The 26,524-nt window shown below is 40.6% G+C and overlaps 1 protein-coding gene across 11 annotated transcripts in view; it reads left to right on the top strand.

Moving 5' to 3' along the window:
* CRPPA (CDP-L-ribitol pyrophosphorylase A) overlaps positions 1 to 26,524 on the top strand; it is a 195,401-nt gene that overhangs the window by 18,633 nt on the left and 150,244 nt on the right. For 10 of the 11 annotated variants that reach the window (XR_508960.4, XR_010598276.1, XR_010598277.1 and 7 more), the window contains 2 exons: positions 269 to 548; positions 25,023 to 25,172. Coding sequence is in view for 8 of the 11 variants with exons in the window: in XM_042856565.2 (XP_042712499.2) it covers positions 269 to 548; positions 25,023 to 25,172 (430 nt within the window). In the remaining 3 variants the exon portion in view is untranslated. The remainder of the gene's footprint in view (positions 1 to 268; positions 549 to 25,022; positions 25,173 to 26,524) is intronic. The other variant, XM_065583199.1, reaches the window with a different exon arrangement.

The raw sequence follows: 26,524 nt of genomic DNA, 5'->3' as shown, positions 1-26,524 counted from the left end.
GCACAGAATCCCATTGAATTCATTGGGGCTCCATGTGGATGGAGGGGTCCACCCATCTAGCTCTTTTTTTAGGATCAGAACCTTAAAGTAGCAAACTGGTATAGCAACTTTAAAATGTTGGGAGGTGCTTCATTACGCTAATATTTTTACCGATAATTAAGTTTCTTGCTACAAGAATTTATTCATTTTTAATCCTAATCCAGGTGCTCAAAATTTAATTTAAGAATGCATGCAAACAATATTTATGCATCTCTACAATTTCTTACAGAATAAACTGGATATCAGATATTGTTGTGGTGGTGTCTCTAGAGAACATTGAAACAATGAAATCTATCATTGAAAAATATGGCCACAAACGAATTACAGTTGTAGAAGGTGGAATGACTCGCCACCGGTCAATTTTCAATGGACTGAAAATCTTTCCAGAGAGCAAGCTTTCCAGCTGTCCACTCCAGAAACCAGAAGTAGTGATTATCCATGATGCTGTGAGGCCGTTTGTCGAGGAAGATATTCTTCTTAAAGTGGTTTTGGCTGCTAAAGAACATGGGGTATGTACAGCACAACAACTGAACTCTGTAGAGCTCTTACATGGTACAAAGTAAAATAGGAACTGTATTAATACTCAAGATAGTACCATACATTTTAAGTGGAACAAATATAGGATCCAGTCATGTAAGCAGGTCAGCTTGGGTAGACATGCTTACAGGATAAGGGCCTTATTTGCCATACAGAATAATATATAACCAGGATATGGAATTAATATGCAACTTGTAAGGTAGGAAGTTACCAGCCTGATGAGAATTTACGGTGTATGCTTGATCCCACTGGCCTTTAGTATGCAAAATGCTGTTGACCGATACCTAGATACTCCAGTGATGCATACTTTATAGATATCTAGAAGAGAGAGTAATATTTTTGTGGCATAACAAAGAGCTTTGCTATTATATTTTTCCATCTCACCTTTCATCGCAAATTCCTTAACAAAGTAAGTGGCAAAAGTACTGTTCCTATTACATGACTTGATTTCCCTAAAACCCTTAAACATTGACATATTGTACCGAATGACATATAAGTCTTGTAGATCAGTGTTTGCTGTTTTGTGTAGATGGGAATAATTAAGCAATAAATGTCAGAGAGGTTAGCTAACAGTTAGTTAATGATCAGCCGCAAGCCCTAAACACACCTGGTCATTAACTGCCAGGAAATGCCTGTTATTGACATCATTATTTCTATTGTTTTCCATTATAAAATAGGTTTTTGTGTTTGTTGTCTTGAGCTTTGTTTGATGCTGTTCTTACAGTTTTTGTTTGCAGTACCTGTGTTTTCCTAGTCACTAATCATTGGTACATTAAAAACAGGATATTTCTGAATGCTGTTAGGATTTATAGGAGACATCTTATAAATATCAGTTAAATGGAATTCAAATATGACAGTTACTTTGAACTTAAACTGATGCACAGACAAAGCATGGAGGAAATGACCTGTAATTTGGTAAGTAATCTCAATGAAATTATTGGGGACTATGACTGTGAGTAAAATGAGCAGGACTTGGCTTTGCATTTTTAAGGAAACTCCTAACGTTATTATTCAGCAGTCATATAGTAAAACTTATGTTCAATTATGCATCTGAAAAGTATTAAAGTTCTATATTTTCTGCATTGCTACATAAAGTTCTACCTGTGAACACATTTTATTACCACTTGTTTGGGGGGCAGGGGTCCCTCACGTCCCCTCCAGGCTCCATTTCAGGTCTTTATGCTGTCCTTTTGTCCTTCCCCCAAGCGGGTTCTTGGCACAAACAAACAAAAGAAGAATCCTCTCCCCTCTCTTCCCTTATGGGAGAGGGGAGTTGATGGGAAAATAAAGAGAGGTAAGGGTGGCTTGGAACTCATGCAGTCTTGGGTCTACCCTTTGATCTTAGTCTAAATGGGGTCTACCTCCAACCTCTCCTTGTGGGTTGTACTGCTCTGTGGCTGGGTCTTGCAGCTTCGGGAGCAGAGAGGATTTTTGCTATCTCCCTTTCAGCAAACCTATCTAAGGTAGGCTAGCCTCTTCCTGTTCACCACCCCTTCCAGTGGCAGCTTTTCCCTTTAAGCCCCTCCCGTCCCCACCAGCCTTTCAGGTGCCCCTCATTGGAATTGAACAGGCCCAGGGAAGCTTGTTAGTCTCCTTTCTGTCAGTGTGAGGGTGAGTGCCCCTTCATACGTTGCTATGATTTGTTTCACTTATGTACCATATACTTTAATATGGGATTATTAGCATAGTGTAACCTTCTAAATTAACTGATTTTTACATGTTCTGTGTTTTAAGTGTTACACTTGGGGGAAATCAAAATGAATTTTTACATACCTCTATATTTAACCATCTTGGGTCATTGCTTTATTCTTTTGATCACTGATTCTGAGAGTTGCTCAGTGATCTCAACTGCCATTGATTTCAGCACTTAGCAGGATCAGGACTTTTTCTTTACCAAATTAAGGTCCTAGACCTGCAACTCATTGCACATGGGTAGACTGCTGTATTCAGGTGGAGCCTCACTGACCTCACATGCATAACAGATTGCAGGATCATAGTGTAAAATTCTAAATATTTGTATATTGTATAGGCAAAAAAATGTCTTGAACTGGAGTTGAGGAGAATAAATATCAGTAACTTAATGGTTTTAAATAATAATATAATAATACAGTTGTTACAAGAACATAATAATTTTAAAAAATCACTCACCTAAGAAATTCAGAGTTCAGGTTAAACAAAACAGAAACCCAAATGTTTAAATCCTACAGTATCAAAATTGTGCATGAGACAGAATAGAAATTTTGTAAAGGTGCTTATGAAAATCATACATTCTATAATTTGTCATTTTCTTGAGTCTGATTACTTTCCTTTTCTTCCTCCACTACTGGGATCAAGTACCATCAACACAGGAAAGCATGTACTTCATGACTTGGGTGTATATGATATTTTGGATACCTACACCCAGTTTGGGAAGTTGTAATGTTTTATTGCTACCAGCCTTCCGCATTGTGGTGGCTGAAGACAAAACTGTCTCATGTTCAACCTGTTCCCTGCAGGGAACATTACAGTAGAAGGTCAGCAGTATCAGTACGTTTCTGTCTTTTTCACTAAGACAAGGCTACTGCTGAAAAGAGGATGAGGCCTAATGCTTCAGACTCAGTGACATGGAAATGGCAATGTCTCAGATCCTCACAAGGAGAGGGTCATTTTTTTGGAGTTTCCACAAAGATCTTAGAGACTTCCTCTTACTGGGACTTCATTTCCTCAGGGAGTAGTTGATGAAAACTGTGTTGACTCAGGTAGTAGGGCAAGGGCATTGACAGCACTTATGCAGGTGGGAAGGTTGGTGTAGTAGGTAGGGTATTGAACTGGGACTCAGGAGATCTGGGTTCAGTTCCTGATTTACCATGTACTTCCTTGGGCAAATCAATCCCATGCCTCAGTTCCTCATGAGTAGAACAGGAAATGATAACTTTCCTATCTCAAAGGGCTGTTGTGAGGATAAAATCTGTTTATGACTCTGAGGCACTTGGATACTAGAGTGGCAGGAGTATATTGGGAATAAAATTCCCCTGGTGCCTGTCCACTTTGGGGAGTGGGGTAAAGGAGAACAAGTCATGAAGCAGTAGCTATATTTGGAACTGTGGCAGTGATGTATGGCAGGAGTGAGTTGTGGCATTTCTTAACTTGTAGGAGTGGGACGAGCCATCTGTTAAAATATGTATTATGAACATTACATGTAAGGGCTCCCAGAGTATATTTATGATTATAAATCCAAATACATAGAGCCCCATAGCAATTGGCTTATATTTTGGTCGGTTGTCTTCATTAGTAAGAAATGAAACAGACTCTACTACTTTTGCTTTAGTGACAGTTTAGGATCTGCACCAGTCATTTGGGGACTTTTAAAGTCTGCTGGAGCCTTACATTCCAGTTTGCTTACCTGATTTGCTAGTAAATATATTTCCAGAAAAATTCCTGTCCATTAGAGATTCCAAGGTCTTTAAAATGTATCCAATTTGAAATTTCTAACACAAGCCATTTTTGAGATAGGTGATGACAAAAAGCACTAGAACTTTCCAAATATGAATGTCACTTTGTTCTTGAGTCCCATATCTCAACATAATTTTCCTAATCCTCTCAAACTTGGGAAAATATTGCTTGCTGGCCACATTCCACGTGTGACAAAATTTAGGTGGAAAAATAGTCTTCTGTAACTATTTTAGGGGGAAGGAGGCAAATGTGCATTACAATATAGTGGAAAATATGTCTCAGCCTTTGTTCTGGAGAGTCTGCTCCCTTTAAATGAGATTTAACCACCAAATGAAGTGATAACAGTGATTCATCACAGGGGTCCTTTCATGGTAAATTCTCCTTTTCTTCCTGAAAAATCATTTTCCATTATAAATTAAAATGTCTTTTAAAATGAGCATCAATGATTATTCAGATCCTGATCACATAATTAACATAGTGTTTTTGTAAATCTGCTATTTTAACATAAGGTTCTTTCTAATAGTGATAGAAGCATGGGATTATTTATGTTGATATGAACTTTCAGATAAGATTGATGTTGCAATGAGACTAGCATTTTTATAATAATAAATGGAGATATGCCATCTCCTAGAACTGGAAGGGACCTTGATAGGTCATTGAGTCCAGCCTCCTGCCTTCACTAGCAGGACCAAGTACTTATTTTGCCCCAGATCCCCAAGTGGCCCCCTGAAGGATTGAACTCACAACCCTGGGTTTAGCAGGCCAATGCTCAAACCACTGAGCTATCCCTCCCCCCATTGTTTTCTAAATGTGTTTGTGTTTACTTATCTGAAGGATATTTTTGGATCTATTCTGTCCTGTCATCTCTCAGACTCATACTGTTTTGAATGTTTAAATTCCCACTTAATGCTAAAGGAAATAAACTCAGACACTTCATCTGCAACTGAGTAATATTATGTTTGTATCCAGTGAATGACTTTTTTTCTCACTAATTTTCTTCTAGATTCATAGATTCTAGGACTGGAAGGGACCTCGAGAAGTCATCGAGTCCAGTCCCCTGCCCGCATGGCAGGACCAAATACCGTCTAGACCATCCCTGATAGACATTTATCTAACCTACTCTTAAATATCTCCAGAGATGGAGATTCCATAACCTCCCTAGGCAATTTATTCCAGTGTTTAACCACCCTGACAGTTAGGAACTTTTTCCTAATGTCCAACCTAGACCTCCCTTGCTGCAGTTTAAACCTATTGCTTCTGGTTCTATCCTTAGAGGCTAAGGTGAACAAGTTTTCTCCCTCCTCCTTATGACACCCTTTTAAATACCTGAAAACTGCTATCATGTCCCCTCTCAGTCTTCTCTTTTCCAAACTAAACAAACCCAATTCTTTCAGCCTTCCTTCATAGGTCATGTTCTCAAGACCTTTAATCATTCTTGTTGCTCTTCTCTGGACCCTTTCCAATTTCTCCACATTTTTTTTAAAATGCGGTGCCCAGAACTGGACACAATACTCCAGCTGAGGCCTAACCAGAGCAGAGTAGAGCGGAAGAATGACTTCTCGTGTCTTGCTCACAACACACCTGTTAATACATCCCAGAATCATGTTTGCTTTTTTTGCAACAGCATCACACTGTTGACTCATATTTAGCTTGTGGTCCACTATAACCCCTAGATCCCTTTCTGCCGTACTCCTTCCTAGACAGTCTCTTCCCATTCTGTATGTGTGAAACTGATTTTTCCTTCCTAAGTGGAACACTTTGCATTTGTCTTTGTTAAACTTCATCCTATTTACCTCAGCCCATTTCTCCAATTTGTCCAGATCATTTTGAATTATGACCCTGTCCTCCAAAGCAGTTGCAATCCCTCCCAGTTTGGTATCATCCGCAAACTTAATAAGCGTACTTTCTATGCCAATATCTAAGTCGTTGATGAAGATATTGAACAGCGCCGGTCCCAAAACAGACCCCTGCGGTACCCCACTCATTATGCCTTTCCAGCAGGATTGGGAACCATTAATAACAACTCTCTGAGTACGGTTATCCAGCCAGTTATGCACCCACCTTATAGTAGCCCCATCTAAATTGTATTTGCCTAGTTTATCGATAAGAATATCATGCGAGACTGTATCAAATGCCTTACTAAAGTCTAGGTATACCACATCCACAGCTTCACCCTTATCCACAAGGCTTGTTATCCTATCAAAGAAAGCTATCAGATTGGTTTGACATGATTTGTTCTTCACAAATCCATGCTGGCTGTTCCCTATCACCTTACCACCTTCCAAGTGTTTGCAGATGATTTCCTTAATTACTTGCTCCATTATCTTCCCTGGCACAGAAGTTAAACTAACTGGTCTGTAGTTTCCTGGATTGTTTTTATTTCCCTTTTTATAGATGGGCACTATATTTGCCCTTTTCCAGTCTTCTGGAATCTCTCCCGTCTCCCATGATTTTCCAAAGATAATAGCTAGAGGCTCAGATACCTCCTCTATTAGCTCCTTGAGTATTCTAGGATGCATTTCATCAGGCCCGGGTGACTTGCAGGCATCTAACTTTTCTAAGTGATTTTTAACTTGTTCTTTTTTTATTTTATCTGCTAAACCTACCCCCTTCCCATTAGCATTCACTAGGCATTCCTTCAGACTTCTCGGTGAAGACCGAAACAAAGAAGTCATTAAGCATCTCCGCCATTTCCAAGTTTCCTGTTACTGTTTCTCCCTCTTCACTAAGCAGTGGGCCTACCCTGTCTTTGGTCTTCCTCTTGCTTCTAATGTATTGTGATTATAGTATCTAGCTGCATAATTATTCCAAATAAGTTGGGTACGGGACAAAGGCAACCTTTATAAACATTTTCTTCACCAGTCAATGTGCCCTGGTTTGTCTGATCATCCCCTGACAGGAGATAACCAATCCCCAATTTGCTACTGCTCTGGGCTAGCCCATGTAATCATCTGTTTCCCGTGTCTGACATAGTCTTCCTTTTCTAATGTATATCCAATCTATTTTAGGTATTTATAAGTTGCTCCTTGGCTGTCTAGTGTCTTTTAATAGGTAGCAGGTTTAAAAGAAACAAAAGGAAGTATTTTTTCAAACAACACACAGTCAACCTGTGGAACTCCTTGCCAGAGGATGTTGTAAAGGCCAAGACTATAACAGGGTTAAAAAAAGAACTAGATAAGTTCATGATGGTTAGGTCCATCAATGGCTATTAGCCAGGATGGGCAGGGATGTTTGCCAGAAACTGGGAATGGGCAACAGGGTATGGATCACTTAATGTTCTGTTCATTCCCTCTGGGGCACCTGGCATTGGCCACTGTCAGGAGACAGGTTATTGGGCTAGATGGACCTTTGGTCTGACCGAGTATAGCCGTTCTTATGTTCTTTGTTTGGAGCAGCAAGGAAGAGGAGCTGTTTTGTCCCACTTTCATATATTTAATTTCTGTACGTTTCTAAATATATGCCTCCTAACCAGGAACAAATGATAAAACAGCTACTTTCTCTACTGGCATAGCTTCACTTAACTCAGTCGAGTTATGCCAGCAGAGAATTTGACCGAAGAAGCTCTTGGCTTCCCTTGCTACCTGTCAGCATAGGAGCATCTGAGGACCTGAAAGGACCTTCAAATTGTGTAACAGAAGCCTTTGTAATAGAAGCTGGCAAACTCCCCTAGTTGGGGGTGGGGGAGGGGGCGGGAAGTTATCTTCATCTAACAGCTACACTTCATTTTGAGGAAATCACTGGACAGCCATGGACTTTCCATCTCAAAATTGTCATAGTTTCAGAATATCAGAGAGGTTACCCTCTCCTGTTCTCTCTTGTAATCATGTTCTTACCATATCTACAGGAATCAGCTCCTCAGTGTTTCATAACAGAATGTAATTATTTCCTCTTACATTATGTGTAAAAGCTTTTCTGATGCAAAATCTGGCAGAAACATTAAATCAGTAATGCAATAAGGATAATACTACACTGTTGTTCATCTGCATACCATATAGATAGTGTAATTGTATGAGGTTTTAATGTTCTTAAAATGGCAATTGATCAAATAGGGGATTGCACTCCTTAATTCTACTTGTCAGACAAATAAATTACTTTATTACATTTACTAATCAGTTTGTTATTTGCCTGTAGGATTCAAAATGTTCAGCTTATCCAAAAATAATAAATTATGCCTTAATAAATTAATTCTCTGAAACAATCCCCTTATTATGTAGCTTTGTAACCAATTAAATCCATTTATGTTTTTGGGGGGCAATTTATAAGTAAAATGATACGTTTCTAGAAACAAATTCTTCATTGCCAGTAAAAGCTGGGGATGGTAGAAGCTGAAGAAGGCAGCAATCCAAAGCCCCTAGCAATATCTCATTGCCAATGTTTTAAACAGTATCACCAAAAATGTTTAAAATTAAAATAAAAGGAAAAACCTGTCAGTTATTGGAAAAATCATATTAGAGCGAGAAAGAGTCTCTCTTTGTTCCTCTATCTGTAGTTAAATTTGCAACTAGATTTGATTATAAACCTGATTTTCATCCCTTCTCTAACTCAAAGTAGAAGGTTCATTCTCAGAATTACAAGGTAGACTGTAATTAATTTAATGAATAACTGTAGTTTTCAATAGTCTTCAAAGAAAAAATCCTTATGTTCATAATTAGCAAGAGTCTGAAGATAAGATGAATTTGTCAGAGAACAAATTGAATCAGTTGAAGGAAAAATGTATGCTGATCGATCAATTTTCAGCAGCGGCCACTGTAACGCACTGAAGAAACTAGGATTTGGGGGAAAATATGCTTAATAAAATGCTTGATGACAATTGTTGCTTTATATATAGACAGCAGAGAAAGTTGGATCTCAGTACATTATTGGATAGTATTTGTGTATGGAGCCTACTCACACATCACTCAAGGAGCCCAGGTCTGTGGGAACTTCTGCATACATTGTAAGGGCTTCTACTGAAAACAGTGAAACAGTGTAAAGACTCTTAATTAACCTCAGTTGGTTTTCTGTCAGGCCCAGCGTGCAAAAAGATTCTTCCTTGCAGGAGAGGAGCAATGCTTCTGAGCACCTCCTAAGTTGCTGTGAAGTGATCTCCTTTTCTCCCCTTGTGGAACTTCACATGTGTACAGGAGAGGCAGGAGCGGCGCCAGGGTTTTTGCCGCCCTAGGCGGCAGCGCTCCTCCTCAGAGCATTCGGCGGCGGGGGTCCTTCCGCTCCGTGTCTTCGGGGCGCTTCAGTGGCAGGTCCCAGAGCAAGTGAAGGACCCGCCGCCGAAGCGCCCCAAAGACGCGGAGCGGAAGGACCCCTGCCACCGAATTGCCACCGAGGACGGCAAAATGCCGCCCCCCCAAATCCTGCCGCCCTAGGCGACCGCCTAGGGTCGTCTAGTGGTAGCGCCGGCCCTAAGGAGAGGAGCTCCACTGCTCTGCACCTGGGGAAGTACACAGCACCATAGCATCTCTCCACTAACTCCTTAGAGCCTGATGCCATATGACAATGTATGTGCCTCATGAATCAATTTTTTAAATTGACATAGCTGGTAAAATACTACTCAGCAAATAACTAATTAAACAGTTAGTGGAAAAATTGTTAAACAATGTTTTTGACATTTTTTCCTGCTATTCAGTCAGCCTTAGAAGGAAGTTACATCCTTTTAACATTTATTAAGTGGAAAGTAAATGAACAGTATGTTACAATTCAGTCTCCTCTTGCACCCCACCCCAAAATAAAACTACAAAACTCTTTTATTCTCTTAAATTGAAGGGAATGTGGCCTTTAGGAAAAAGTGGAGTGGCGTCAGAGAGAGTTTTCACTCCTGACTAATCGGCTTAGCTTTTGGAATAGTGGTGTCAGGTAAATTGTCCAAGCCCTACACTTAGGCATATGTTCTATGCATATGGCTTGGTTCCTTTCTTACTGTCCCTTTGCTCCTAGAGGTAGCAGGCTGCCCATATCAGTAGGAGATTACTGTTTCACAGAGTTGGCTCATCTGGGCTTGCCAGAGCATTTGAGGAATGGAGTCAAGGCTATGCCCTTTCTCTTCCACTTCCACTCTTCTGCACCCAGTGGGGGAGGCCATGCAGGGACATAGTGGGGTCTTATACCCCTGTGTGGCAGCATAGGTCATATCAATGTGTAATAATTGCTGTCAGTTATTTAGTTGGTGATGGTGACCACTTTAAATAGTAGCTCATGATGGCTTGACTATACTTCTGGATACAGTCTGTGTTTAGTGAGTGGAACAAGGATAATAAAATAATTTGTAAATTCTTCTGCTGTATTTTGTCTTGTGGAAGGGCAGGTTTAGGGCTCCTTCTGGAACCATTAAAGGAGGCTCCAGGAACCAGCTGAAAGTTTCTCTGACGTTTGCTATTTTATCAATAGGTGCAACTCCATTGTTCAAGAGTTTAACAGCCTTACGGCTTGAACTTCTGATCTGCATTGCATCTCATTCTGTCTCATAAAAATGAGCTGCTGCATTTGTACAAAAATGAGTAGTAGGTAATTTCCTGAAAGTCAAACCAATAGCTTTCATGTACAGTATTAGAGTGTAGAATCAAGCCTTTCTTTGGTTTTTATACTTGAGTCTCCCCTTGTATATAGGAGAGAGGTGAGTAGGAATTAGGATAGGCCTGATGAAGGAGGTCTCCCCAATTCCATGTGCATAGAGTATGTGCACAGAACTCACACAGTGCGTGTTGACGCAGCAGGTTTAGGAGAAAGAAGCCAGAAAGGAGAAAGGCAATGGGAATCTACAAAGAGAAGAGACAAGAAGACCAAAGGGTATGAGAAGAGGCTGTGAGACTTCAGAAGGTGAAGAGACAGTTGATGAGATTCACAAAGCTGCTTAAAAGCATTAGAACCCCCTTCTGTTCCAAGCCCTTGTTTAGGATGGGAGTCAAACCGGAGAGTCCATGATAAGGTAGGAAACTCAGAATTTTATAGAGATAAAGAAGTGCTTCTGTTCTTCCCCTATTGTATAGAATCTGGGCTTTTGGAAACTATTTTCAAACAGGTGCCTCTTTTCTAAACTGCAAACAGGTGCAAGACTGGGTGAAGAACAGATCTGAAGATGTGAAACAATAAGAGTAGAAAGCTGTTCCCAAGAGAAAAGAGAATACTCCATGATAGGGCAAGGATCCCTGTGTATGAAATGGCTTTTTGAGGGTTTTTTCTGATGTCTTCGAAAATTAGATTTTGTGCTAATTGCCAACCACCATCGACTCACTTGGAAGAATAACATGAAAAATAGAAAATGCCCAAATTACTAGGTGATATTTAGCATTCCAGCCATATCAATCCCGTTGGTTGTTTGATCCTCCTTTGCCTGCACTGGTATCCTCGGGCCCTCTTTGGATGCTGCTCATCTGAAAAATTGCAGCCTTTCATGGTTTTTACACACACACACACACACACACACACACACACACACACACACACACACACACTCTCTCTCTCTCTCTCTCTCTCTCTCTCTCTCTCTCTCAGAAAGCGACTAAGAGACCTTATAGACTAACAGATGCATTGGAGCATTATCTCTCTCTCTCTCCTTTCTCTGCCTTTTTTGAATGCAGATTTCCATTTTCTTTGAAAATCCTTTGTCACAGATGCAGCTCACCAGACTGCTGTGAGGTGATCCAGTCTTTGAATCCCTGGGTTTTAAGCCTCTGGCATCTGAACAGAGCCTAGTTACTGTCCCTGTTTTAGGGTCCTTAAGTACAATCTCCAGGTGTCTCTGGGTGCAGATCCCCCATGCAGCACCTTGTACTGACAGCTGCAGCCATGCAGTCTTCTGCATGGAGACTTGGAACAATGCTGACACTTCCCCCTCTGCCTAGGGTTGCCAACTGTGACTGAAGCTATTCCCGGATATTTTTTCCCCCAACATGATGTAATGTCATTTTCTTTAAATATCCTATTAAAATCTTCTGGATTGCTTTCAACAGTCACTGGGAGATCAATGCCGATTCCAGGACACACCAGGCCAATCCTGGAGGGTTGGCAATCCTACCTCTGCCCCTCCTGCTCCCCTGGTAGCTTAAACACATCATCTCTGAGAACTACACCCAAAAGTATTAGCCTTCTGATTCCTCCCCAGCTCACCCTTAAGATAGGAGGAGGAATGGAGAGCATGAACAAAGAGACAGATGACCAAAGCAAAAGGTTATAAATGGACTCTCAGAGAGACACCCAGAAAGTGCTCCCAGCTGGAGCAAACTCCCTTAGCATAGCTATTGTCAGGTAAAAGCATAATTGTTAAAGTTAAGTACTCCCCATTGTCCTCAGCCTGGTGTGTAGTGATCAATGGCTCCATGTCTAGTTGGCAGCCGGTTTCAAGCGGAGTGCCCCAAGGGTCGGTCCTGGGGCCGGTTTTGTTTAATATCTTTATTAATGATCTGGAGGATGGTGTGGACTGCACTCTCAGCAAGTTTGCAGATGACACTAAACTGTGAGGCGTGGTAGATACGCTGGAGGGTAGGGATCAGATACAGAGGGACCTAGACAAATTAGAGGATTGGGCCAGAAAAAACCTGATGAGGTTCAACAAGGACAAGTGCAGAGTCCTGCACTTAGGACGGAAGAATCCTATGCACTGCTACACACTAGGGACCGAATGGCTAGGTAGCAGTTCTGCAGAAAAGGACCTAGGGGTCACAGTGGACAAGAAGCTAGATATGAGTCAACAGTGTGCTCTTGTTGCCAAGAAAGCTAACGGCATTTTGGGCTGTATAAGTAGGGGCATTGCCAGCAGATAGAGGAACATGATCATTCCCCTTTATTCGACATTGGTGAGGCCTCATCTGGAGTACTGTGTCCAGTTTTGGCCCTCACACTACAAGAAGGATGTGGAAATATTGGAAAGAGTCCAGCGGGGGGCAACAAAAATGATTAGGGGTCTGGAGCACATGACTTATGAGGAGAGGCTGAGGGAACTGGAATTGTTTAGTCTCCAGAAGAGAAGAATGAGGGGGGATTTGATAGCTGCTTTTAACTACCCGAAGAGGGGTTCCAAAGAGGATGGAGCTCGGCTGTTCTCAGTGGTGGCAGATGACAGAACAAGGAGCAATGGTCTCAAGTTGCAGTGGAGGAGGTCTAGGTTGGATATTAGAAAACACTATTTCACTAGGAGGGTGGTGAAGCACTGGAATGCGTTACCTAGGGAGGTGGTGAAATCTCCTTCCTTGGAGGTTTTTAAGGTTCGGCCTGACAAAGCCCTGGCTGGGATGATTTAGTTGGGAATTGGTCCTGCTTTGAGCAGGGGGTTGGACTAGATGACCTCCTGAGGTCCCTTCCAACCCTGATATTCTATGATGATTCTACCTGTTGTAGGCCCTGCCAGCAATGGTGGATTCCACATTTATATAGGGCATTAAGTGATAGCAATTTTCATAGTGACAACTTCATAATATCAAGCAAAATTTATAAGTTGTACAGATAGCTCTCCCCACCCCCATTTTCACACCCTTATTATTGCTTTTCTCAGATTAAATATTCAGAATCCAGTGTATTTTAGAATAAATCATAATGCTATTTACTGGCATTTTACAGAGAGAGATAAGAAATGTTAGTTTTATTCTTATGACTTTAATATATAACTATGTACAAGAAGAAAGCTAAGGAAACCCAATTAAGGATCATCAGTTTCTTCTAGAGTCTTCTCAATTCCCAGCTTGTTAGAACTAATGTGGGTTCTGACATCTCTTGATATAGGTGTCCTTTCCTCCATTACTCAATTCAGTATAATGTAGTGATAAAGGTGACCTCATTAGAAGAGTCATGGTGTCATAAATTTACATTACATTTGTTTAAACCATCCTGTCTTTTTAAAGTCCATTCAATCTACCGCATGGTGTCAGCTGGGTAGTATTGGATCAAAGTGTATATTAAGTTTCTGATTAAACAGACCTCTTCTGCAGTTAGGAATAAACACAACTATAACTTCTTCCTTCCTGATGTTGGTTTAAGATTCACCTATGTCCAGTTTCAGTGAGTTCCACCATTGTCCTTACCCAGCTGGGTAAACAGACTTTAAGGAAATTATGTACATTTTAGCATACCAACCATTCGCCTAATGTTCAAAACTCCTTGCAGATGTTCTAGTGGACCCTATCTTTGTCTGACTAAAGGGTATGTTTAGTGTCTTTCTCGGAGCACACTCAATGTTTCAAACCCAGTTTCATGCCAGTTTTTCTAACAGTCCCGTCCCTGGGTTCTAGATTAATAGATAAAAGTGGTCAATACACATATATCAGGTAAAACTAGAATTGGACATGCAACACTGTTTCATCAAATTCTGAAATTAACAGTGGCTCTTCCAGTCATTAATGTGAATAATTGATATTCTGCTCTACATTCTCAAAGTAAGTTTCAGTTAGAAACTCACATATTTAACAGAAGGCAATTAAGATATTTCTTCCATTTTTAAAATAAAAATAAAGCTCGTGGCCCCTCTCAGTCAAATCTTTAGTAAAACCGAATCCTTAACCTGGCATTAGACTTCTCTGTGGGGAAAAGAATATCTAGAGCAGGGCAAAACTTTTCAGCCATCACTTTTTGACTAAAAATGCAGATTCAGCAAAACTGAAGTGTGTTGCTAATTTGGGTTGGTTTCATTGAATTGTTCATGTCTGAGGGAAAAGGGAGGTAGCAAAAATAATTTCCAGGAAAAAGTCAGAATGTTTCCTTTTGATGTTTTTGAAACAAAATGTTTAGAATTTTTTAATTCAAAATAATTGTTTCAAAATATGTCTTCAATTTTATTTAGAAAATTGAAAAGGGGAGAGATAGCTCAGTGGTTTGAGCATTGGCCTGCTAAACTTAAGGGGGCCATTTAGGGATCTGGGGCAAAAATCTGTCTGGGGATTGGTCCTGCTTTGAGCAGGGGGTTGGACTAGATGACCTCCTGAGGTCCCTTCCAACCCTGATATTCTATGAAACTGAAGTGAAACATTTCATTTTGGATTAAATTAATTGTTTAGTTTGACCTGAAACAATTTAAAAAATTCAGGACTGCCAGCAAACCAAAAAATCAGTTATTTGCACAGCTCTAATCTTCTGTTCCATACCAGCTGCTGCAGTCTTAGGGTTGTAGTAGCCCCAGCAGCTGGTGCACTTCAAGGAGGAGAATGGCTGGGAGAGTTTGTGCAGTCATATCTTCTACCTGAACCATATTCTCTAACCTCACCTATACACTGGGGTACATGGAGCCGCAATGGTGCAAGAGTAAGGATCCCTTCAGTAGGATTCCCGAAATCATGCTCTTCTACTTTCCTGCAGTGGAACCATGCCATTTCTGCTAGGTCATGGTCTTGAGTCTGCAGATGAAGTAGGATGTTACCCTTAATAACAACTGGATAGAATTTGGGGAAAGTGCTTTTAAGAAAAAGAAGCATAAAATATGATACAGTGAGACCCAATATCTTAAATTACTGTAAACCAACCAGCTGTGTGTAATAAAGTGATTAGAGGAGTTCTTCCAAAGCTATTTATAGGACTCTGTTTCATTAATACATTCTCCATTTCAGGTTCACAAACGCAGAAGATTTAAAAGGAATATGCCATTAAATATGTGAAATATTTTAATCTCATAATTACCAGTGGTTGGTTTAGCTTTGAAGATGCTATTCTATAAATTTGGAGTAAGCAGTCATTCACTGAAGACAGCCCTGCTAACTGGAATAGTAATTACTATATGTGGCTGAAGCACGTTGATTACTACAGATATAATTAGCTTGAGTGCAGATGTCTGAATAGATGTGCATGTTTTTACCTGTGTCATGCATAGATCCATAGGTATTGCTTTCATTTCTGTTTTTGAAAGTGTATGTAGCTGTGAATGCCCGCCATTGCAAGTCATTTGATTTGTGTAACAGAATATTTTCCATGTATTAACATGTGGAAACAGTTTGATAGATTAGGTTGAGAAGAAATTAATCACAGTGATTTTGAGCAGTTTCATCTGGCTCATATCCAGAACTAATTTAGGCTAAATCCCAAAGAGACAGAAGTATTTGATAATTTGCAAATAATCTTTCACCTAATCAAAAATTCTACCACAGCTTTGTAAATTGTTGGATCTATATCTAGCCCATCTACATTCATATATGTTATTAATCTGAGCTGTTTATTTGAACAGCACTTTTATGTGACTCTTATATTCACTGAAGACTAAAATAAAGTCACTTGCATTTCTACTAAATTAAGCTTTTTTAAGCTTAGTGGACATACGGGGCCAAATTCACCCTCAACACTGTTCCGTTGACTTCAATGATATTGCACCATGAATTTATTTGTCTTGTGTCTGACTGTCCCAACTGATTTCAGTATAAAGCTTCAAAGAGATTATCTCATTTTAAGTGATTTAAATATACTTCTAAATTCTGGGTCTATATGTATGAAGACAGAAAGTTTATTTCTTTTTAAGGCAATGTAATGCAAAATTTTCAGAACTCTGTTTCCATGCTACAGGACTTGTCAGAGAATAACTCTCTGATTAAAGAAATCAGCATGTTCTGCTAAAAATGTTAATATTAAGATATGTTAACACTAAGAAATGTATAGATGGTTAAAGTTTTCCTGTTGTTAAAAAGTTTTCCTGTTGTTAAATTGTCATTCATAATCTTGATATACATGAATTGACATCAGATCTAGTCTGTGTATTAAAAATCTGAAACTCATCTATTAACATAGATTTATGGATTCCAAGGCCAGAAGGCACCTTTGTGATCATCTAGTTTGATCTTCCGTATAAGACAGGGTATAGAACTTCTCTAAAATAATTCCTAGAGCAGATCTTTTGGCAAAACATCCAATCTGGATTTTAAAATGATCAGCGACGAAGAATCTACTGCAACCCTTAGTAAATTTGTTCCAAAGGTTAATTACTTTCACTGTTAAAAATGTGCACCTTATTTCTAGTCTGAATTTGTGTAATTCAGACAACTTCTGGCTATTGAATCATGTTATACTTTCTCTGGTAGATTGAAGAGCCTATTATTAAATATTAAAACATGATTAAAATATATATAAGATATGCTTTGGATGGGTAGATCTAGCCGAGGGAGATTTAAGGTGGAAGGAGAATGAGTGCTAGGAGATATGAAGCTAGATAGTAGAGTGGAAACAATTACTAGCAGGAAAAAAGGAGAGCAGGGGTGTCAGAATACAGAATCAGAAGAGTCCTCACTTTAGGGTCTGATGCTGCAAACTAATGGGCAGGGGCGGCTCTATGTATTTTGCCGCCCCAAACACGGCAGTCAGACGGCTTTCGGCGGTGCGCCTGCGGGAGGTCCGGCTGGTAACGCGGATTCGGCGGCATGCCTGCAGGAGGTCCACCAGTCCTGCAGCTTCGTTGTACCCGCCGCCAAAGCCGCGGGACCGGCGGACTTCCCGCAGGCATGCTGCCGAAGGCTCCCTGACTGCTGCCCCCACAGCGACCGACAGGCCGCCCCCCACGGCTTGCTGCCCCAGGCACGCGCTTGGTGTGCTGGTACCTGGAGCCGCCCCTTCTAACAGGCCTAAATGGCCTGTGAGCCACCTACCTAAAGCCTCAACACAACCAGCTGATTTGTACAGGTGGACTTCAGTGGGACTCTGCATGGGCATCTGTGGTCCGCTTGCAGGATCAGCGCCTAAGATACTGCCTCTCTTCTGAGGCCAGGCTTCTGCAGCTGTCAGGCTTGGATTAAACAGTGTGCACTCAATGCACTTGCGCAGGGCCTCCATCTCAGGAGGACCTCTGACCACTGGCAAAAAAACAAAACAAAATAAAACCTGAGTGGTGCTGCGATCCCTACCACCAGATTGTAATACCACTCACTCAGACTTGGCCCAGCCTCTCCTCTATCATGATGGAGGGGCAGATGGGCCAAACCTGAGTGATATAGGGCCATGTGAGTGCAGGGTGGGCAATAGGATAAAGTGAAGGTGGGCAGCCAGGATTGGGAGGAGCTACCTAGCCCAGGATGGGAATGAAGAACTGAGCTAAGCTGGGGTGGGTGGGGAAGACAGGTTGCCAGTGAGAGGCCAGGAAGGTCCTCAGGGTGGGGAGGGGGACTGAGGAAAGTTGTTGTTGGGCTGTGTGGTGAGTGGTGAGTATTGGGGTTGGAGGACGGGAGTTGAGGGGCTGGGGGAGAATGTGGTGTTGAGCATTAAAGGGTGAGTTGTGAGAGCTGTGGGGGCATTCAGGGTGGTAGGGTTGGGGACCAGGATGTTCAGGTTGAGTGGGGGATTTGCGGGGCTGTGGCCAATGGAGTTGAGGTGTTGGAGGCTGCAGTGAGCAGGGTGTATGTACGGGTGCTGGATTGTGTGTGGGGGCTGGATATATATGGGTCGCGGGATAATTGGGGGATGGTGGAGAGTTTTTGAGGTATATGTGGGGTGGAGGGGCATTCGGAGGTCTGTGTGGGGTGGGATATATATGGGTCGGAGATGCTTTAAAGAGGGTGTGGGGGCACCCTCTTTAAAGCATTGTGCACAGTGTCCCCCAAATTCTTTATTCTGGGCCTGGCAGTTGGTGTCTTCTGTTAGGGCTTTGTGCCTTTGGAATTCACTCCTTTCTTGGTCCATATCACTCAAAGTTGTTAACTTTCAGGAGGTGCTGAAAGGTTCCATTTTTACTCTGGTTATGAGGAAGGGACAGATTTGTGAGGCAGGGTAGTGGATGGGACTCTGGTGGTTTGGATGTTATGTTTTTGTTTTGTTTTGATTTTTTGGGAGGGTTTTGTTTTGTTTTGTTTTTTGATAACTTGCTCTGGCTAGGGTATATTTTTCTGAGACCAGCTATGTCTGGGAATCTGTGTTTAATGTGTACAGAGTGCCGAGGGCATCCACAGCCTGGGATGGATGGCTGATATCTCTCTCTATTTTTTTTTTTTTTTTTTTGGTAGTATACATCCAAATGAATAAATGAATACTTATTTAAAGTAGCTACTCATACAGATAAACAGACCAGGCTATTAGATGTAGATTAATTCTTTTTTTTAAATAATATATGGATTTTCAATATGTATATTTTATAAAAATACTGTATAAGTTATTTTGCATTGTGTCACCAATTCCTTTCTTTCCTTTTGTTTCACTTTCTTAGTGTTATCATTATTGCTCCAGAGAGCAAAAGCCTTGTATTTGCTTTAAGTTTTGACGTTTTAAACTGATTGTGCTAATGTGTATGTTCTTTCAGGCGCTAGCATGTAGCTCTTGTGGAATATGCAGGTCTGATCAGTATTCCACTCGTGCTGCTTGAAATAAGAAAGGAAGCTTAGAAACATAGTGCAAATTCTGGGGGAAATCTGGAGAAGGATAGCTAGGCAGACCGATGTATTTGCTGGGAGATGAGAACCCAGAAAAACAAATATGTCAAAAATATTGCCTCTACTGAACGTTGATACCACTGCAGAACTACGTAAGCCTGGGGTTGGTCTAAGATTGAAGCCCATGGTTTGAAATTGATGCTAGGAAGATGGAAGACTTTATGGTGCACTCACCCATACCCTATGTTAATTTGGTGCATGAATTGAATAACATTTCAAGATAATATGAAATTCATGCATGTAATTATTTATTTGTTGAATACGCATATCTAAATTTCAGCTGCTCCGGCTTCCAGTGTAACAACAATAAAAAGAGACAGATACTGTGTGGTTGTTTCATGGAAGGAGGTAGTGTGAATCAATGAGAATACTTACAGTACCATGTTTACATTGGACTATGTGATGTACATATCCTTCCCTACTCTCCCTTAAATTACCATTGTATCTTTGGATATTGTAGATGTGCTATTGTCTTCTGTTTTCACTCAAACTTCAACTAAGTAAATACTGAATACGGATCTTAAAATTTGACCATAAATTTTTTGGATTAGTGCAAATTTTAAATGAGTTTTAGGTATGAGGCTATTAAATATAGAAGAACCCAAAGACAGACTGATCTTTTGTTTAGTCAGCAGATGCACTGTTATGAAGACAAATAGGGCTTGATGCTGAGAGAGACTGAGTACTCGCTCCCACTGAAGTCAGTGAAAATTGCAGGTGCTCTGCACATTTAGAATTATTCCAAGTGAATGGTTGGATCTAAGAGAGATAAAAGGGACAGGCTTCATTTTTTTTTTTTTTTTTTTACTAATGATTTGACCAAGAAAAACTTCTTAGTGGTACTTAATTAATGTAAAGGAACAACAATACTTGTGTGAAAACAAGAAATCTATTTATTTAGATTTATTTTCAAGTGTCTGCCCTGGTAACTTTAAGTGCTTTAACAAATATTTTAAATACATAAAAAACAAAGAATAAAAGCTAAAGAAAGTCAAGCAAACTTCCCATACAAGTCAACTCAACTAGAAAATAGTACTTGACTAATAATAATTAATGATGTGTATGACTAACCACCTCAAAACTCAAACCCGGCCTTCATTAAAAGCCCAAGAATGTAGATCAGTGCTGCATAGTGTTCTAAAGGTTAACAAATTCAGGCTCTGTTGGATCCAAGGGACTAATGAGTTTGAGTTAATGACCCTGCACAGAAAACATGCTGGCACAAGATCCCTCTCCATTTTAAAACCAGTGGCTGCCTATTTATGACTTTAGACTACTAAAAAGACTTGGGAAACTGTATCAAGGTTCCCCCCTGAAAGTAAAGGTCACACTATTTTCCCCAAGAGCATTATTTATTTACTTATTTATTTAAAGTGCTCTTGGCCAAACCTACTACCTAAGCAGCCAGGCCAAACACCTACAAATTGGTAACCGAAGTAGCAAATCAGAGGTGCTGCTATGGTTTCTGTCATCACTTCTAGTTGCTTTGGTTCTGTCTACTAACACAACGTCAATTTTGCAGAGACTGAGCCTTAAACACGCCCCAATTTGAGTAAACTGTTGGGATGAATTGGTCCACTGCACCATCTGGGTCAGACAAGATAAAGATGTGAAGCTGTGTGTCCTCAGTATATATTTTACAGCCCTTCCTATTAGTTTCTTGTCTGTGTGGAGCAGGATATATGAAGCACAAGAAAGAACTCTTAAAGCAGATGAGCAATTTCCCACACTACCTCTAGGATCTCTGGCAAAGAAAAATAAAAGAGCCTTGAGTGTCTCCACCAAACCCTTTTAAGGATCAAAAATATGCCCACAATACATTTTGATTAATAATATTGTAAGCAATTGACAGACATGAAGGCCAAGAAGGCCAATGGCATGTTGGGTTGTATTAGTAGGAGCATTGCCAGCAGATCGAGGGAAGTGATTATTCCCCTCTGTTTGACACTGGTGAGGCTACACCTGGAGTATTGCGTACAGTTTTGGTCCTCCCACTGCAGAAGGGATGTGGACAAATTGGAGAGTCCAGCAGAGGGCAACGAAAATGATTAGGGAAGTGGAGCACATGACTTACGAGGAGAGGCTGAGGGAACTGGGGTTATTTAGTCTGCAGAAGAGAAGAGTGAGTGGGGATTTGATAGCAGCCTTCAATTATCTGAAGGGGGGTTCCGAAGAGGATGGAGCTCAGCTGTTCTTAGTGGTGGCAGATGACAGAACAAGGAGCAATGGCCTCAAGTTGCAGTGGGAGCAGGGCTGGCTCTAACTTTTTTGCTGCCCCAATCAGCAAAAAAAAGCACCGCCCCGCTGAGTTCCCCCCCCCGAGCGCCGCGCCCCGCGCTGCCCCCCCGCTGAGCGCTGCACCGCGCTGCCCCCCGCCACCCCAAGATTGGCTGCCCCTTACCAGGTGCTGCCCCAAGCATGTGCTTGTTTGCCTGGTGCCTGGAGCCGGCCCTGAGTGGGAGGAGGTCTAGGTTGGATATTAGGAAACACTATTTCACTAGGAGGGTGGTGAAGCACTGGAATGGGTTACCTAGGGAGGTGGTGGAATCTCCATCCTTAGAGGTTTTTAAGGGCTGGCTTGACAAAGCCCTGGCTGGGATGATTTAATTGGTCCTGCTTTGAGCAGGGGATTGGACTAGATGATCTTCTGATCATCTTTCAACCCTAATATTCTATGATTCTATGCTTCTGTGACATATAAGGCTTGGTCTACACTAACCCCCCAAATCGAACTAAGGTATGCAACTTCAGCTACGTGAATAACGTAGCTGAAGTTCGAAGTACCTTAGTTCGATCTTACCTCGGTCCACACGCGGCAGGCAGGCTCCCCCGTCGACTCCGCGGTACTCCTCTCGCCGAGCTGGAGTACCGCAGTCGACGGCGAGCACTTCCGGGTTCGACTTATCGCGTCCAGACAAGACGCGATAAGTCGAACCCAGAAGTTCGATTGCCAGCCGCCGAACTAGCGGCTGGGTATAGACGTACCCTAAGACTCCATTATCATCTTCCATCTCCAAACCAATACTACCATTGCAATTTCTGGAATGTACTCAGATCAGAAATCCAATGGGCTGGGGTCAAGACACTTGTTCAATTGTCCCACTGCAACCTTCTTCACTATCTTTCCCCCAAAATAGGGGATAGACATATTTATAATTAGCAAGACTATTAGCATCGAGACAGTCATCCTGAGCAGAAACTTCATAATGGATTCCTTAAGGATAGAAGGCAGCTTGTCCTCCTGAAGACAAGCGTTGACAGTTTCCACAAAGTGCAGACCAATGCTTCTTAACTGATCTTCAGCCAGGAAGAACATGAGTCCAGTTCACATAACTTGAGAACTTCTAGAAGTGCAGTGAGCGATGCCAGCTGAAATTCATGTTTTTTTCCTTGCTGATATGGATACAGTCTAGATCTGAGCAATTTATATCCACACAAGAACTTGAAAATTCCTTGCGGGAAATAATACTTGGCTCTGTAGCTGAGTGAAAATAATTTGAATCAACTAGTCTGTCCAGCTATAGCAGTCTCACTTTAGGTACCTAGCAAATACCATGGTAGATGTGGTTCACTGTTGAATTATTTTGGGGAAGTTCTTTGGCTTCTGCTATTCAGGAGATCAGACTACATGATCATATTGGTCATTTTTTGGGTTTAGAATCAACGAATTAGATTGTCAGATACAGACTCTAAATATGAATTTATACTGTGTACAAAACAGTTGTTAAAATAGTGTTTCAAAGTGCTTTTAAGAATACAGTTTTAATTTTTTACGCAATTTTTTTTTCCAGTGTGTGTCTGATTTATGAGATCTGATTATGTAAACCACATTGCATTACATTGGTCTGGTTTTGTGATGATGCTGTGAAAAAGGCAAATGCAATCCCAGGGTGTGTTAGTCAAGGTATTTCCAGTTGAGCTAGGGAAAAATTAATCCCATTGTCCAAAGCATTGGTAAAACCTGGTCTGGAATACTGTGTATAATCCTGGTCACCCATGTTCAAGAAAAATGAATTCAAAATGGAGCAGGTATAGAGAAGAGCTGCTAGGATGATCAGGGAAACAGAGAGCCTATCTTATGAGAGGAAACTAAAAAACCTTGCTCGGTTAGCCTAGCAAAATGAAAGCTGAGAGAGGATGTGATTGCTCTCTCTAAATAGCTTGAGGGGATAAGGAGGAAGAGAAGAAGAGCTATTTAAGGTAATGGACACTCTTGGCACAAACTGGCCACAACAAAATGTAGACTGGAAGTTAGAACAAAGTTTCTAGCTTCAGAAGAATAAGGTTCTGGAATGGTCTTCCAATAGGAGTAGTGGGGGCATCAGCCTAACTGGTCAAGATAGAGCTTGATAACGTTTATGAACAGCATTGCATGATGGAGTTGCCTGCATTAGCAGGGGACTGGATTCAGTGACTCATGAGGTTCCTTCCAGACCTATGTTCCTATGGTTAGAATGTAATCTTGCATGATTGACAAAGAGATTATAACATAATATTGCATGAGCCTGGGAAATCTTATTTGACAAAATATGTTTTTTTCTGGTATTACTGTTTCAGAAAAACTTGTATTAGACATTTAAATAGACTTAACTAATTATGGAAGAGTTGTGGGTTGCATACGAATTTTTCCCCATGACCTTTGAATTTTATAATTTTTTTGTATGTGGCCAATTAAAACATGACAAAACATATAACATTATCCAAATGTCCAGCAAGGAATAATGATCCAGCACCCTAGAATCAGAAATTAGAGATGGAAAAGACCCAGTGACATAGATCATCTAGTCCATCTATCTCAACAGGATTGTTCCCTTCAGTACATCTGCCAAATCTTTATTTCTGAGTTGATTTGGTAGCCTACTGATTAATTGATTAAGAATGAAAATAGCTAATTTACTGACTTTCTGGTGCCATATTCTACCCTGGGATATGAGAAAATGGCTTTCTTTTACTCCAGGCAGAACTTTTTGGGCCCTGTCTTCCCTGTTCTCATGAAGAAGGGAAGCTCTTCACACAAGAAAATTGTTCAGATCTTTTTTCTGTCATTTGGATCCTCCCGTCCCCTCCCCTTGAGCTGCCCCTTGTAATCTTATGCACAGGTACCTGGCTTCAAGCACTGGGGGTTCACCTCAATTATGTGTCTTCCCTCTGTGCACATAAAATAGTGAACTAAATAAATTTCTTTATGATAAAAGGCTCAACTTATTGAATAAATTTTATCTAACTATACTTACAGTACTTGCTGTCACCACCCTGCTTCATTAGTAGGTGGTTTGGAGGAGGAAGGGTAAAGCAGCAATATTAATTGATTTCTTCTAAAATAAACAAAAATCTGTCAAAACCTGCTTTGTGTTGTATTTTCCTATTAGATGCCCATGTGAGGTTCCAGCTGAAGTCAAAGAGAGACACTCTCTCACAACCAAGAGCAAATTTTGTTAATGGAAGGTCAAGTTGATTAAGGCAAATACCACTATTGTTTCAGTAATAAGTTACTTCACCTCTGCAGAGCATAACTGCACCAGCTCTGCTCTGAAGTCACTGGGAATGGGGGATGCTCAGTATGTCTCAAGAAGAGCTTAACACCTGGCAGCACTGGGCCCCAGAGTGTATAGAGGTTAATATGTTAAATTTGTTTTGGCTTGTTCTCTGTGCAGAAATTAGCTAAGATAAACATCCAAGTATATATTTAAGATTTTTTTTGTTCCCTAGGCAGCAGGAGCAATCCGTCCTCTCGTCTCTACTGTTGTTGCTTCCTCTGCAGATGGTTCCTTAGACCATTCACTAGAACGTGCCAGGTACAGAGCAAGTGAAATGCCTCAGGCTTTCGTATTTGATATAATCTATCAAGCATATCATCAGGTAAGAATTTGGGCTTTTCAAAACAGAAGCTCACTTTTCCCCCCCTCAGTGTCTGTTAAAGGAAAATAATTCACCTTGTTTGGTTTTTCTGAAAATTATAGTTGAAATTTCTATAAATCTATCGCAGATTATATGAGATTGCATGTAAGTCATTTCAGTGTAGTCTCCTAATGCCAATGTTTTATAATACTATTTTATAATTTTTTACTATGATCTGCGTACTAGTGACAATTCTTATCATCTGTTCAATTTATACTGTTATCAAACTGCCAAATACAAATGTTATTCCTGGGTTTTTGGTGACAAAGAAAATCATTATCTATGCCTAATGGTACGTGATAAAATATATATTTTGTATATTATGAGCCATATTCTCTGATGGTGTAATTCCATTATAGTCAATGGAATTATACCAGAGAGAATGTAGCCATTCATGTATTTTACCAATGTGTCTCTCTTCCTTTGTGCATTACTGTATCATTAAACCTGTTAAAATGAATGCTACAAGCCTGACTTTGAATTAAGATTCCAATAACCCAGAAAACTCACAAAAGTCAGAAAATTAGCAATAACAGTTATTTAATTTCACTTCCTCTTATTTTCTCTCTAGCTTTGTGGTAATCTTTGTCCCTTATTTTCCTCTTTTCCCATGACACGTTGACCTCTTCCACTTCATGGGTGAAGATGACTCAAGCAAATCACTCCTCTACTTGAGGATTAAGGGCCCGATCCAGAGCCCATTGGAAAGATTCCCAGTGATTTAGAGTTTAGGTCTTGATTCAACAAAATACATAAGCTAGTGGACTAACATGCTTAAAGTTAGATATATGTTAAGTATCTTAATCAGTGGAGTAAGTGGCAGGACTTTGTGGAGGCAGTCCTGTGTGTGAGCAGTGTAATATAATGGACAGTGGGATATGCTAAAATATTGGAAGATATTAATTTTGCAAATATCAGTTAATGTATGTAAAACTATAAAATATTCCATGCATCATAGTAAATTATTAGATTCACTAGATACATTGATTAATGACTGATCATGATACATATGTGAATACAATCTCTGTTTTAACTTTCCATTAATTAACTATATTGCATTAACACCATTGAACTGAAAAATTTTGGGCAGGAGATTCTAATGAAACCTTAACAGTTTCACCATTATCCCCTTTGATGTTTTCTTTCATTTGCCTCACCCTACACTCAGAGTTTACTGGAAGCATTCCAAACTCTAATCTCCAGGCTTCACTTCCTCTTCACACATCAACTTGTGGGGAGTTGCCTATCATCCAGCGATCTCCAAGGTCGGTGCCTGGGAGCATGAGATTTCTTCACTTTCCACTTGGCAGGAA

The sequence above is a fragment of the Chrysemys picta genome, chromosome 2 (assembly GCF_011386835.1).
Source record: "Chrysemys picta bellii isolate R12L10 chromosome 2, ASM1138683v2, whole genome shotgun sequence".
Lineage (NCBI taxonomy): Eukaryota > Metazoa > Chordata > Testudines > Emydidae > Chrysemys > Chrysemys picta.
This window is presented reverse-complemented; position numbering and strand designations above follow the sequence as displayed.